Source organism: Citrus sinensis, chromosome 4 (assembly GCF_022201045.2).
Source record: "Citrus sinensis cultivar Valencia sweet orange chromosome 4, DVS_A1.0, whole genome shotgun sequence".
In the NCBI taxonomy this organism is placed as follows: Eukaryota; Viridiplantae; Streptophyta; class Magnoliopsida; order Sapindales; family Rutaceae; genus Citrus; species Citrus sinensis.
In genome coordinates this window covers 28,842,506-28,856,273 of record NC_068559.1, presented here as the reverse complement: position 1 = coordinate 28,856,273, position 13,768 = coordinate 28,842,506, and the positions used below count along the sequence as shown (strand labels likewise).

General features: G+C 31.3%; 1 protein-coding gene across 1 annotated transcript; it reads left to right on the top strand.

Annotated features, from left to right (window-relative positions):
• The first annotated feature begins 3,838 nt into the window (after nt 1-3,838).
• LOC102613184 (serine carboxypeptidase-like 40) lies at nt 3,839-7,793 on the top strand. Its single transcript, XM_006482889.4, has 7 exons — nt 3,839-4,367; nt 5,436-5,543; nt 5,644-5,918; nt 6,391-6,648; nt 6,745-6,956; nt 7,299-7,404; nt 7,523-7,793. The coding sequence occupies exons 1-7, from the start codon at nt 3,992-3,994 to the stop codon at nt 7,679-7,681; spliced, it is 1,494 nt and encodes a 497-aa protein (XP_006482952.1). The 5' UTR covers nt 3,839-3,991; the 3' UTR covers nt 7,682-7,793.
• Nucleotides 7,794-13,768: the final 5,975 nt, after the last annotated feature.

Below are 13,768 nucleotides of genomic sequence, written 5' to 3'. Positions count from 1 at the left end.
ATGAATAAAAAATATTTAAGTTTGCAGAGCAGCCCTCTTGCAATGCTTAAGTTATTCTTTCTTGAATTCCCACATTGATTTCATTAATTTTATCCATTGATCCTGTTTTATAACTTATTCTTAAATAAAAAAATTCATCTCTAAATTTTTAAATCTTCAAATTTCTCACTCATAAAATTATTTTACAATCCTGATATCTTTATTATTCTCTTCAAACTTCTAACTCTACAAAACTCAAAAACATTAATTTCTCAAAAAATAAAAATAATCAATATGAAAAAAAAAATTAAAAATTAATGTTTTAATTTTGTGCAAACCAATTGTACAGATGAAACTACAAAAGTAAATAAAGAAAGAAAAGTGAACATGTGCAAGTAAAATAAAGTAAAGAGAGAAAATATACATGGGATTATTTCTATTTGTATATATCCTTAAATTATATTTAATTATAATAGTGTAGGCACCCAATTCTCCAGGGAACCATATATTGCCACGTGTCCATCTCAATTAACTAAGGAAAGTTTTTGGGGATAAGATGACATACGGAATAAAGCCAGGAGGAACTAGATTCAATATGGTCCCGAATTTATCACCTAAAGGAATCATGATCAAGAGCATTAGCTTAGGAATGATCATTTCCTATAAGACGATATTCAGAATAAAGCCCCTTCAGTAGTTTAGTGTACAAAAGCAAATAAGAATAAAAAAAGAAACTAGGCCTAACATGGTCCAGGATCTCTCACCTAAAGAGACCATGACCAAGAGCATGAGAGAAAGGCAAATGGCATACAAAGAATAATGTACAAAATTCTTCCGAATAAATGCACATACACGTGCCCTTGGAATTAAGGTCTCGTTTTAAATCTTAATTTCATGTCGTCTAATTTTATAAAAGAGGGCCATCTCTAAGAGAAACATCTTCCTTTCTCAACTTAAAAAAATCATAATTTTAAACATTAGAGTGCATTTTTCACATTCTTTCTCTGTTTGATTATAGGCTAACTAATCATGACAAGTTTTTCACAAGAAGGTAAAAATCTAACCCCTTCAAATACAATAAGATTTTTATAAAATTAATAAGGGGTGCCAATATAAGATTAATAAGGAGTACCAATGGTCCAACTCATATATTAATCACACGAAATTTGGTGATGAGCCAACTCCCAATTATATGAGATGGTCTGTTTATGCTTACTGTCCAAATCCTTTAAACCCGATTTGGACACAAATAGAGATAGATTTTGGGCCGAGACTAATGAGCATATGAATGCTGATATTTGACTGCTTTCATTTTTCTCGTTGGGCCCCGGCCTTTCAACTAAGCCCATTTACTCTCTCCCCCCACCACCGCTTATCTTTATTACTTTATAGCATCAATTAAAATAGCTTTCAACAAGACAAATTGATAAAGTTCCTACATAGTGAGTATATGCGGCAACGACTCACAATTTGAAAAATAAAAGAAAATTAATAATTCTGACAGATTTTTATATTAATCTGCCTCCAAGTATATGTATTTTTTTTTTTTTACCACGAGGTATTTTGGGGAGGGCTACAGCTGTGGGAGACACCTTTAAGCCCGTACCACAATCCAAACTAGAAGTCTCCGCTCGAACTAAGAGGCACAGGTTCTCCCAATAAAGGCGACTTCCCTGCGACTCGAACTGGGGAGCAAACTCAATCAAACCACTTAAGGGGACTCCATTGCCAGTGGAGCCAACACTTTATTGGTTCCAAGTATATGTATTTTAGTTTCTCACAAGTAACTAATTCATAAAGCATATTAAATACAGTTACATTAACCTCTACACTAATTTTAAATATTTAATATCATCAAGTCGACATTCTAAATAAGCATTATATACAGAGTCTCAATATTACAAAAACAACAATTTTCTTTTTAAAAGTGAAATTTAACATACATCAAAAGAAACAAACGGCATTGGTGTTAAAAAAACACTAAATTTACAAAAACATTTGTTAAAAAGAAATTGATAGATTACCCATTCTAATGGAGTAAATCAACAAACAATGATGTAATTATCCATGAAAGAATTGAAAGAAGAGAATGTGGTCACCACCATTGCCATGAGATAGAATAAATATAATAATTTAAAATATATCACCACTATTGATAGACCAAGTGGTTGATTAAATATAATAAATTAAAATAATATCTATTTTATTTTATTTTTTTATAGAATTTATGTTTTGGGGCGAACCTTGTACTTATCAAGTGAAGCTCGGGTCTGGCCCGACCTTACCAACCTTAGGTGGCGTACATTGTCTAGGTCATATCCGAGTATGAGCTGCGCATATATTTTTGACATTTGTATAAGAGTCATTTAGAAAGACAATCAATTGTTATTGTGGAACGTTTATGATTTATTATTATTTTTTAAAATGGTACTTTTTAAAAAAAATATATTATGAAAATACGAAGATAAACCACTTGGTCAAATCATATATATGAATAATAATTTATTTAAATGATAATTCTATATATATACACACACAATATTTTGCGTGTAGATTTGGCTACTGCCCATACCATATTTTTCCAAATTAAATGGAATTGCGTAACCTTGACTTATTTTATTTTTGACAATGTACTCTTCGTTATGACACAAACCAAAACCCATACCGCAGTTAGAATATTTCAAAAATCAAAATCAAAATTTTGGTACATTTGACAATTTGCAATTAGTGTTAAATCTTCAAAACCGATTTTGGGAAGCTTCCAAAATACTATATTTCCAAAATTTGACAGAAGGAACCATCTGTTCTGTACCAACAACTCGTATTCTATATAATTTAAATCCAACACAATTATATTCGTTTTTTCTTAAAATAATATATTAGTTTTAATAAAGTATCTTCGGTTTTCAGAGGCCCCATTATATCCATGATTGCCTACAATAGTACAAATCCAATTTTCCCCCATTTTGTCATATTTCTTGTGGACACTTATTAAAGAGGGATCATTTACTCAAGAAGTATCCCCACTAATTTAAAATATTATAGTAATGTTCGAAGCACATAAAATAGACAAAATTAATTTTAATTTTAATTACAATGGCTTTAACAAAGCCAAAAAATTTGTCCAAACAAACATAGTATCCAAAAAATACGTATGACTTATTGACAATTCAGTCGCTTCATTTAATGCTTTTGCAATTGTATACAATAGCATTCCCATGACAATGCATTGAACTTTCCAAATTAATTATGTTTGAGAAAAATGAAAATGAAAAAGAAAAAAAAAGAAAAGATTCATTTTTGTAATTTCTACTTGGTACCCAATAATACGATATTAATTTTAATTATCTTTTCATGTCTCCATGATCACTCCATCTCAAAATATAATAGAGTTCACATAAGAACATGAAATAACAATATAGATTCAATTGAAAAAAAACGCTGAATTAGAAGAATATATATCTAACCTCTCCATAATGACTCCATTTGAATTTAATCACATCTGATGATATTTTCATGTCAATTATATATCGTTACCATGTTACCGATAAGGAACTATCAACTCAATTATGTATTATATCACAAATTTGCATGTGCTTTTAGTTGACCAAACTATCTCTATATACCACACTCACATGGCATAACATGATTGGTCAATAAAAGCCAATTGGTCATATATATATATATATATATCGTAATTTCTCGATACCAAAAACCAACAAAATAAAAATAAAAATCACCATGTTTGTATCTACTATCTAACTAGCTTGCTAGCTTCCTGGTTGTTGAAACTAAAACATTTAAAACAGTTATTCTTATATATATAATTCCATATAATTAAACAACGACTGTTATTTTGGATCCAAGCTTGTAATTAGCTTTTAAGAGCGCTATCAATATTTCTTATTGTTACACACACACACACACACACACACACACACACACACACACACACGCACGCTACTTATTCTCAATTAATTCTTTGAATAGCAAGCAAGAAAAGAGAAGCAAAATGGAGAAGCAACCAAGTTTACTCCTTGCACTTCTCTTTTTCATAATTGTTTCATGTTACATAGCTGAAACTCATGCCAAGAAGCAAGAACAAAGACTAGGCCATTTGTATAAGGCCAAGTTGAAGGAAAATTCGGGTGTCGATACGAGTCTTTTCAAGACAATCCACAACGTAAGTAGAGCAACGATTCATTCTCAGGATGGATTGAAAGAGAATGATAGAATCGAGAAATTGCCCGGACAACCTGAGGTTGAATTTTCCCAGTACGGAGGATATGTGACCGTCGATGAATCTGCGGGCCGAGCAATGTATTATTATTTTGTTGAAGCTCAGAAGTCTAAGGACTCCGCTCCTCTTCTTCTTTGGCTCAACGGAGGTAAGTGCTTGATGCCGTGATCTTCTTCATCTATCTCACAATTTGCTAACGGTGTTGGTTTTTTTTTTAAAAAAAAAATCCTGGTTGGTGAATTCCAACAACTTTAACCTTTCTTACAAGAAATACTAGAATATCCCTTTAAATTGTTTTTATTCATCAATGTAGTGACGTGTTTTCTGTATCTATTTTGTTTCTTTTCTCTCTATTTTTCTCCATCACAATTTTAGATTTTTTTTTTCTTTTTTGGAGTTTAATTTAATGGTGAAAATGGAAAATATCTCATAAAAAAGACTTACGAATTTTATCCAAAATATTGGCATTATTCATTAGCAGTGATGTAAATATTAGCCTTAATTGATTTATCTCTTTATTATTGATTTGGTAGTGATAATGTACTCATCCGATCTCTTTCTCTCTGACACACATATTCCCATCCAGCTAAATTAACGAGGGTGTATCTTTGCATGACTAATACTTCAATCTTAAGATGATGCTAATATTTTTCTTTCAATTAATTATTTGAATAGGGTTAGCAAAAGTTTTGTATTTCCAATTAAATTTTTTATTTTATTAATTTAAGTATTGAGTCAACTCTCACTCTTTCGACCAAGTGGTGCATATGTCTTTCCCAAATCACATCTTTGCAAGATTATCCCTCTTCTTCTTCTCTTAAGTAGGCTTTAGATTTTTCATATTATTATATTAATAGTTACTGTCTTAATTTAATACTTAAATGATATGGATAGTTGCATATAAAAATAAATAATTACCTTGGCCAACTTTGTGTGCAAGTTATGTCTCATTTCGTATCCCAAACTTCACTCCCATGGAGGATTTCTCGGCGTGCATAATGTTGCGACCATTGCTCTCCATTAAAGAATATAATTTAAAAAGTTAATGTCGATAATAGTAATCTTTTATTTATTTATTACATCCATCATGAATGCAATAATACATGATTCAATAGATAGCTTGAATATGCCATTCGTTATATGTCCAAATCAATATGATTACACATTATAAATTTATAATCATTAACACCAAGATAATTCTATTGATAATTATCAGGTCCTGGTTGTTCATCTCTTGCCTATGGAGCAATGCAAGAACTTGGACCGTTTCGTGTCCGCAGCGACGGCAAATCATTATTTAGAAATCGTTATTCATGGAATAATGGTAAACAAATATACATATATTTTCCCCCCCACATTTTTTACATTATAAATTTCAATAGTTTGTTTGATAAGTATATTTACTCATATTTTTGTTTGTTAAGCTGCTAATGTTTTGTTCCTTGAGTCGCCGGCCGGAGTCGGATTTTCTTACTCCAATAGAACTTCAGATTATGATGAAAGCGGGGATAGAAAAACAGCAGCAGATAACTATATGTTCTTGGTAAATTGGCTTGAGAGGTTTCCTGAATACAAAGGCAGAGAGTTTTACATATCTGGTGAGAGTTATGCTGGCCATTATGCGCCTCAACTTGCTCATACAATTCTCTATCACAACAAGAAAGCGAATACAACAATCATCAACCTCAAAGGAATCATGGTATGATTTTTCTATACATCTTTCTTTCTCTTGATCATCTCTCTCCATCAACTAAAAAAAGAATTGAGTGCAATCTAGTCACAATTTCGGTTTTGGGGTCTTGTCAAAGAGGGAGAAATGATTATAACTTAGATTTAGATGAGTTAGCCCATGTGAGTTAGCTTTTCGTTTTCATTTCATTTTGTTTGTAGCAATCAGAGATGGGGCACATGTCTATATGCGTTAATTAATTAATTGAATAAAAACATCTGGGGTGGGGCCCCTAAATGCAAAATTATTATGGTATCATTTAATTTAAATGCCAATAATTTGATCTAAATATATTGTTTTGATTTTTGCAAAATAACTCACAATATATTGTTGACTCACATCATTTAATTTGTAACCGACGGTTACAACATCACTCTCTCACATAATTATTGAGGAATATACTTTGCTTAATTTAATAATCGATCTTACAAAATAAATGCAGATTGGAAATGCGGTAATCAATGATGAGACCGATGTTAGAGGGATGTATGAGTATTTTCAAAGCCATGCTCTAATTTCAGATGAAGCTGCATATCAAATCCAAAAGTACTGTGATTTTTCACCCAATGCCACTCGGTCTGATGAGTGCAATGCAGCCACCGAGGAAGCCGAGGAAAACATTAGCCATCTCGACATATACAACATCTATGCCCCGCTGTGTTCCAACTCCAGTCTCACAGCCCGCCCCAAGAAAGCTTCTGTAAGTCGGCAAGCGGTTTTTCTAATATGCATCAGGGTCAAGATCCCGTTCATTGGTCAAGCGGTTTCTCTAACAGTGTCCTATGAAAATGTGCAGATAACGAATTTCGATCCATGCAGCGATTATTATGTGTATGCTTATCTGAACAGGCCTGATGTTCAACAAGCCTTGCATGCCAACGTCACCAAGCTCGACCATGACTGGGAGCCATGCAGTGATATCTTAAGAAAATGGCAAGACAGTCCCTCAACTATTATTCCCCTTTTGCGGGAATTCATGGAAAATGGGCTTCGGCTGTGGATTTTTAGGTAATCATCGACATCTATTCTTTGGTTTGTGTAGTGGACAGAATCACATATTCACATGGCTGGTAGTATACGTATTATAATAAGCTGGCAAGGAGGTAGGAATCATAAGTTTCACTACTGTCGTAGTTGGGGAAATTGTCTTTTAGATCCCCTCATCAATAATTTAGACTTTCATGATTGGTTAACTGCCAAATTAATTAAAAAAAAAAAAAGTCGTGGGTGTTTATATACTTTAGCTGTTATATATGGTTTCAAGACTAAGAGAACCGCAACAGTAAGAGTATAAGAATCACTGTAATAAGTCTAATATAAATTCTATCCGGGAAAAAAAAAAATGTGCAGTGGTGATACAGATGGAAGAATACCAGTTACTTCAACCAAGAATTCTATTAATACGATGAAGCTTCCGATCAAAACTCCATGGCATGCTTGGTACCTTTATGGGGAGGTGAATTTTCAAATTAAATACTATACCTTTTTAATTTAATTTCCTCTGGTGTCAAATGTCTATGAACAATGAAAGACAAAGTGTCTATTTATATATTGTTTTTTTTTAATTAATGCAGGTTGGTGGATACACACAAGTGTACAAAGGAGACATAACGTTTGCTACAGTACGAGGAGCAGGGCATCAAGTGCCAAGCTACCAGCCCAAGAGAGCACTTTCATTAGTCAAGCACTTCCTTGATGGCTCACCTCTTCCTAATACTTCCAGATACACTTGATTAATTTTCATTCATTAACTATATATATTCTTATCAGCATACCACTGTTTTTGCAAAGTTTGCTTCACTGCTTTTGTTTGGCAAAACTGAAATGTAGAAATCTTTTTATATTTTTTTTTAACCTTTTTTTCTATATATATATATATATAGCTCTAGTAATAGAATTCCTTCTTTTTTTGTTTCATTAAGAAAAAAAAAACAAATGAATAATAACAACAACAATAATTATTAGTGCCGATGGCCGATGGATATGGCAAGCCCAAAATTTACAATTCAATCATTCCACACTTGTGAAAAATCAGATTGGCTCTAAAACTTCATGCCGTATAAATTTATATTTATTTAGTTTAAGATACTTAGTTTGAATTGGTAAAGAGGTTGGTCTCATTTTTTTTAAATCTTTTTTTTTTAATTTCAAGAAAAAATATATTTACCCCAATAATTTTTTTTATTTATCCCTACCAATTTTGAATAATACACAAAGTATATAGTAGGCTCAAAATTATATTCCCATCATCAAATCAATTAAATGAGTATATTAAATTTAAAATTATTTAAAAACACTTGAAGAAAACCAAATTCTTTTAAATAAATTAAAATTGTCCCTGCTGGATTTAAATTTTAGCCACACCAACTGATCTAACATCTAATTATGCACCATTTATTGAATGAGTTTGTAAAAACAATTAGTAATAAGATCATTTAATATCATACATGTTGCTCGTAAAATTAGGTCATGCAATCAAAGCGTAACACATGTACAGCAGCCCCCATGACTAATATGCCCTTATAAAATTAGGGAGAAAAATTAAAGGAAAAAGGTAAAATGAGAAGATCTCAAGAAAAAAGCTTGAGCCCCCTACTAACGTAGAAAGTGCAAAGAATGTCTCTAAAAATACCTTAAGATTGTTACACGTTAGCATGATATAGCCCCCAAAGTATCACCTCAAGATATCTCTCAAAAGGTTATGTACACCAAGAGTGAGAGGTGGAACCAACTACGCTATAATCTTTTTTTTTTTTTAAATACTGTTATACATAACTTTACTGATATTACATCAGGTATTACAATTAATATTTACAAACAGATTTTACAATTGAGACATTTTTCGTGGCATGTACTTCTCTGAAGCGCTGCTCAAATTCTTTAAATCCTCCCAAATATTCGAGAGATGTCCACTCCACTCACATTTCGTGAGGGATAAACTGGCTCTACTCAATTATTTGATAATTGAGAGAGGATTGTAAAATACCCCCATAAATATTTTTATGGAGGCTTGAACCCTTGTACTCAATATTGTAAGTGTAAGGGTTCTCCCACTGGACCAAATGCCCATTGGTAACTAGGCTATAATCTAAACCATCAGTAGAGGCATTAGCTATTCCGAAGCCTAATTGACTCATTTCAAATCAGCAATAAGAGATTAAGACATGCTGCCATTGGGAAAAGTCTCCCAACTAACGTGTGTCCATCTCCGACGCTAAAGGATTCGAGCTTGATAGATAAATTACCAAGAAACCTCACCTACGGAGGAAAATGGCTATTTGATGCATGGATGCGTTCGCCATATGGAGAAGTGAATCATTGTTTATCGAGACTGGGTTCGGTCTTGGATCAATTATCATTATTCATTCCAACGGTGAGGCTAGTGCCAGCCCAGAGCAGTAGTGTATTAAGCCATGTATGATGAGATGAATTTGACTGATAAGTACTCTTACATTTTCCATTTTTCTGGGTTTCCGGGCTTTTTAAGTGTCCCTCCATAAATTGGGCGGGCCCATCAGATCGACTTAGTTTGGCAGTCCTTTCACCTCAAACTACTACTCTCATGTTTCATTTGCCATCGACATTGAGGAACTAGGCCCATAAAGGTCTACAGGCTGCGGCAGATAGGAAAGGAAACTGTAGAAGCAACGCGCTTCAAACGACACGTCGCTGAAAGGCGTGGTATGAGAACGACATATCAACGGAAGTTTCAAAATCATTACAGATAAAAGACATACGTTGTACATTTCTTCTTCATATTGGTCCCAATACAAAATATTGAAATCCTTGTATCTGCGGCGGTGAAAAGAAATAGAAACACTAGTTAGTTATCAGGGAAGAGTTGATAAACATGATATTTAGAAATGAAATCTAATAAATGAGGAAAAGATAATTTGAATCTTTTGTCAAACATTGAGAGTATAAAATTAATGAACTATAAACAACCATACAAGACGAGACGATCCTTTTGATCAAGCAACTACTTATAAATTAAAACAAAGAAAACTGGATGAAGCAGACAAAATGCAGCCATGCAGAGTCACATCCACGAAAGCCACGTTTCTTTTTTTATTTTTCTCTCTCTTCCTCTGACTTTTATTCATTCTCAATACAAGCACAAATAGGACCCCATATGATATGAATCATTCATGCCTGCAACTGCACCATAAAATTTCATTAAACTGATGAGCAGGCACATGGGTCTCTCTGGCTTCTTGTCTTCTCTTTAACCTGTCCCTTGCCTCTTTCTTTCTTTCTTTATTCTCCCCCTTTTTTCTTTTTATCCATTATTTTTGCTTCTGTTGTTTCCTAGTTTTCACTGCATGGTTTCAAGGATCTTTCTTTGTCTGTCATACTTTTTTGATTCAGTAAAAAAAATAGATACCCCCAAAATTGAAAAAAAGAAAAAGAAAAAGAAACTTTATCTTTTGTAATGTCTCAGCTGTAAAAGGATTCCTTTTAACGATGTGTGTTTTTATTGCTCTCTTTTTTATTCTGAAAATTTATTGTCTTTTAGATTATTCTTCTGCTTTCAAAGTTACTATAATACTAACTTCCCATGATTAATCCAACATGAGATGACGCCAATTTATTAACAATATATTACTAATTAAGTTAAAACCTTTGCTATGTCTCTTTAGTTGAATTTTTAAGATATTTATTAAAAAAATCATGAGATTGTTTAAGAATCCTATTTTATTATTCATGAATTTTGTTCGCACTTTGAAAAGCTTTTGTAGTATTCATTTAGCAAGTTCTCTTCTCATCCGGATGCTTTTTCATTTTCATAAAGTTGGAATCTACAACACTTTGATCAGAAATTTTGCTTTACCCTTTAATTACGTCCCAATTTTTTCATTGCAAGACCCAATTTTTCTTTATAAAAAAATTACACAACAAAAAATTGATATTAGTAACCAAAAAAAAAAAAAAAAGGACAGTTAAACAAAATTTTAAGATTTGTAATGATTAATATACGGTACATATTTTATCAGGGCTGAGCTCAAGGGAAAATTTTAAAGGGACCAAATTTAAACTTTTAATTTTTTTGTTATTATATATTAGTGATTTAGTGGGCTTTAGTGGGTTTGGTTGATTTATTTTTTATTATTTTGATGCTATCATTAGTGGGCTTAACAGTAAAATTATAACATTATCTAATATATAAATTTTATACACTAATTATGCAGGGACCAATATAGATATTTTACACCAACTTTTCATATTTTATTCAAAAACCCTAAACTTGAATAGCTTTATGTTCAAAGAGATGAATGGCTCAATGTGAAACTTAAGTTTAGTTTTAATAGTAAGAAGCAATCTTCTTAACACTTGGGTACTCTTGGGTTCGAACTTGATAGGTGCATCAATTAATAAATAAATAAATAATAGATGTAGGTCTTAATGTTAACCAAAAATACACTTATGTGCTTAAAATAATTACATGTAAATAACATTAATTATGAAAGTTTTTATTCTAAAAGGTAAGTTTAAGGAAAGAGAGACGCATGAACAAAAGGAGTTATGAGAAGTGCATGATGAGAAGGTCAATTGCATTGTAAAGAAGCGGTAACTATAAAATATGTTATAATTTTGATAGTATTCATCAAATGAAAGGGAGATACATATATATGATATTTTAAAATTCCGGATTGAAACATTTCTCTCTCTATATATAGACACACACTCGAAAACGACAGATTATGATATTTTTTGAAGACCTTGATGATTTAACATGAGTGCTCAAATATATATTTTGATTTAAAAGTCGTGATCTTGTTGTTGCCTTTAATTTATATTTTCAAAATTAATTGAGCACCTACGATCAACAAAATAATGATAGCCAAAGTTTAATAATTTATCTGCTGCTGCTATTTTTTTGTAGATGATGATGATAATAAAGACTTAAGAGAGAGTGGGAGAAGGTAATGGGAGCAGAATGGGACTATATCTTTGAATGGCTCTTTTTTTAAAAAAAAAAAAAAAACTGAAATAATGTCCTAAACTAAATAGTAAATAGAAAAAACTCAATCATGGAGGCAACTTGTTAATTTGCAGCCTGTTAGTGGGTCCATTTTAAAGATATATTCATTATTCATTTTTTATTTTTTCAATGATATGATAGTGCAATACATCCCCTACTTAGTGTAAAGTTCAATGTTTCTTTCAAGATTGAAGTGGACATTGCCTTCACCAACGACAAACTTAATTAGATTGTCAAAGTTATACTTTTCACTCATAAAGTTTTATTCCAATTAACTCACTACTATAAGTGTCAGGTTTCAAAATTTTATGCCAATAATTTCTTCAGAAAGGGGTTCAACTTTCGTAATTAGAGATTTCTAAATACTTCGCAAGAGATTTCAATTTTTGTCAGCAAAGTTTCAGGTTTATAATTGAACATCTCACAACCGGTAAGTCGTTTTGGATCCATTCTTTCAGTTAGTAATTATTAGTTATATACTGTATTTTAAATATGTTACGATCTAACTAAAGTTTTTGCCCCCAAACTTAAATAATCAAAAGGATACAAGCTCCAAATTTGGCACTCCATTTTTTTTTTCTTTTTCTTTTCATTAGAGGGAACATAGAGGTCCATCGTTGCCAATCATTAAATAGGAACAAAATAAACAATGATCACCAATTGTATAAAAAGAGCTTGCTATATATACATCTCACTTTTTCCCGAAAAGATTAGCCATAAATAAAGGTTCGTAACCATCATTATTTGTAATTGAATGACTGTGGCCAACTTAAAAACGTAATCTGCTAATTGGAGAACTAGACACTCAAAAAAGGATCTGCCAAACCAAACAGGGTCAAAGTGGATTAACAACTTCGGTATTGTTGCCGAAGTTAATTTTTTTTTTTTCCTCTCATATTGCTTAATTAGACTGTAAAGTAGTTGCAAATTAATGGGTCAGATATTTGCTTGTTTATTCATATTTATAGTATAACGCTGCTTTTTTATGAATGTTTTCTTTTTTGAAAATTTTATTTTGATTGATATTATGATGTAAATAAAAAACAATTCAAAGTGAAAATAGTATAATCTCGTGCAAAAATAGTTTTTTTTTGGGGGGGGGGGGGAAGAATGTTGTGAGAACTTACAATTTTTTTTACTTATTATTTAATAATCTTCATTTTGGTACTTTTACATCATATATTAAATTATTATATTATTCTTTTAATTTATTTACTTTATCGCATTCTAATTCTATAAAAGAAATTATTTGATAACCACTTGATCACCAAATCCTTTATCTTTATGATAGGAAGGGATGACTTTAAGTATAGGTAAACAAGGCAGTCGCTTAAGACTCCATATTTTTTGAGGTTTTTTTTTTGGAGTAATTTTCTCAATGTTTCTCTAATTAATAAAGATCTTTTTTTAGAATTATGTATTGTAGAAAAGCCTATTAGACATCTTTTCTAATTAATAACTATACTACAATTAAGATTTTTTTTAGAAAATCAATATTTGGTAATCTTAATGTTAAAAAGATATAATTACTAATACTATTTAACCATTAATTAATTCATTATTAGTCTTTCTAAAAAAATTAAATTCTTTACATTTTCAGTTTCCTTAAAAAAAATTGATCATTTAAAGTTGAAATCTTTGACTTTTAATATTCCTTTTAATTTCTATTAAAACCTTATAATATAAAAAATCAATATATAGAAAATTTTCTTGCCCCTTTCATTACAAAGAAAATTATTACATTCATTGGTTGATTTAAAAAAGAAAAAAGTTTCTTGAAATTCAAAGTTCATATCTATTATCTAACAATCAATCCGTCATCTCAACTTTCAATGTG

Coding starts and splice junctions, on each gene's coding strand:
- LOC102613184 (XM_006482889.4), top strand. CDS start 3,992: ATGGAGAAGCAACCAAGTTTACTCCTTGCACTTCTCTTTTTCATAATT. Junction 5,544..5,643: donor TCGTTATTCATGGAATAATG/GTAAACAAATAT, acceptor TTGTTTGTTAAG/CTGCTAATGTTTTGTTCCTT. Junction 6,957..7,298: donor CTTCGGCTGTGGATTTTTAG/GTAATCATCGAC, acceptor AAAAATGTGCAG/TGGTGATACAGATGGAAGAA.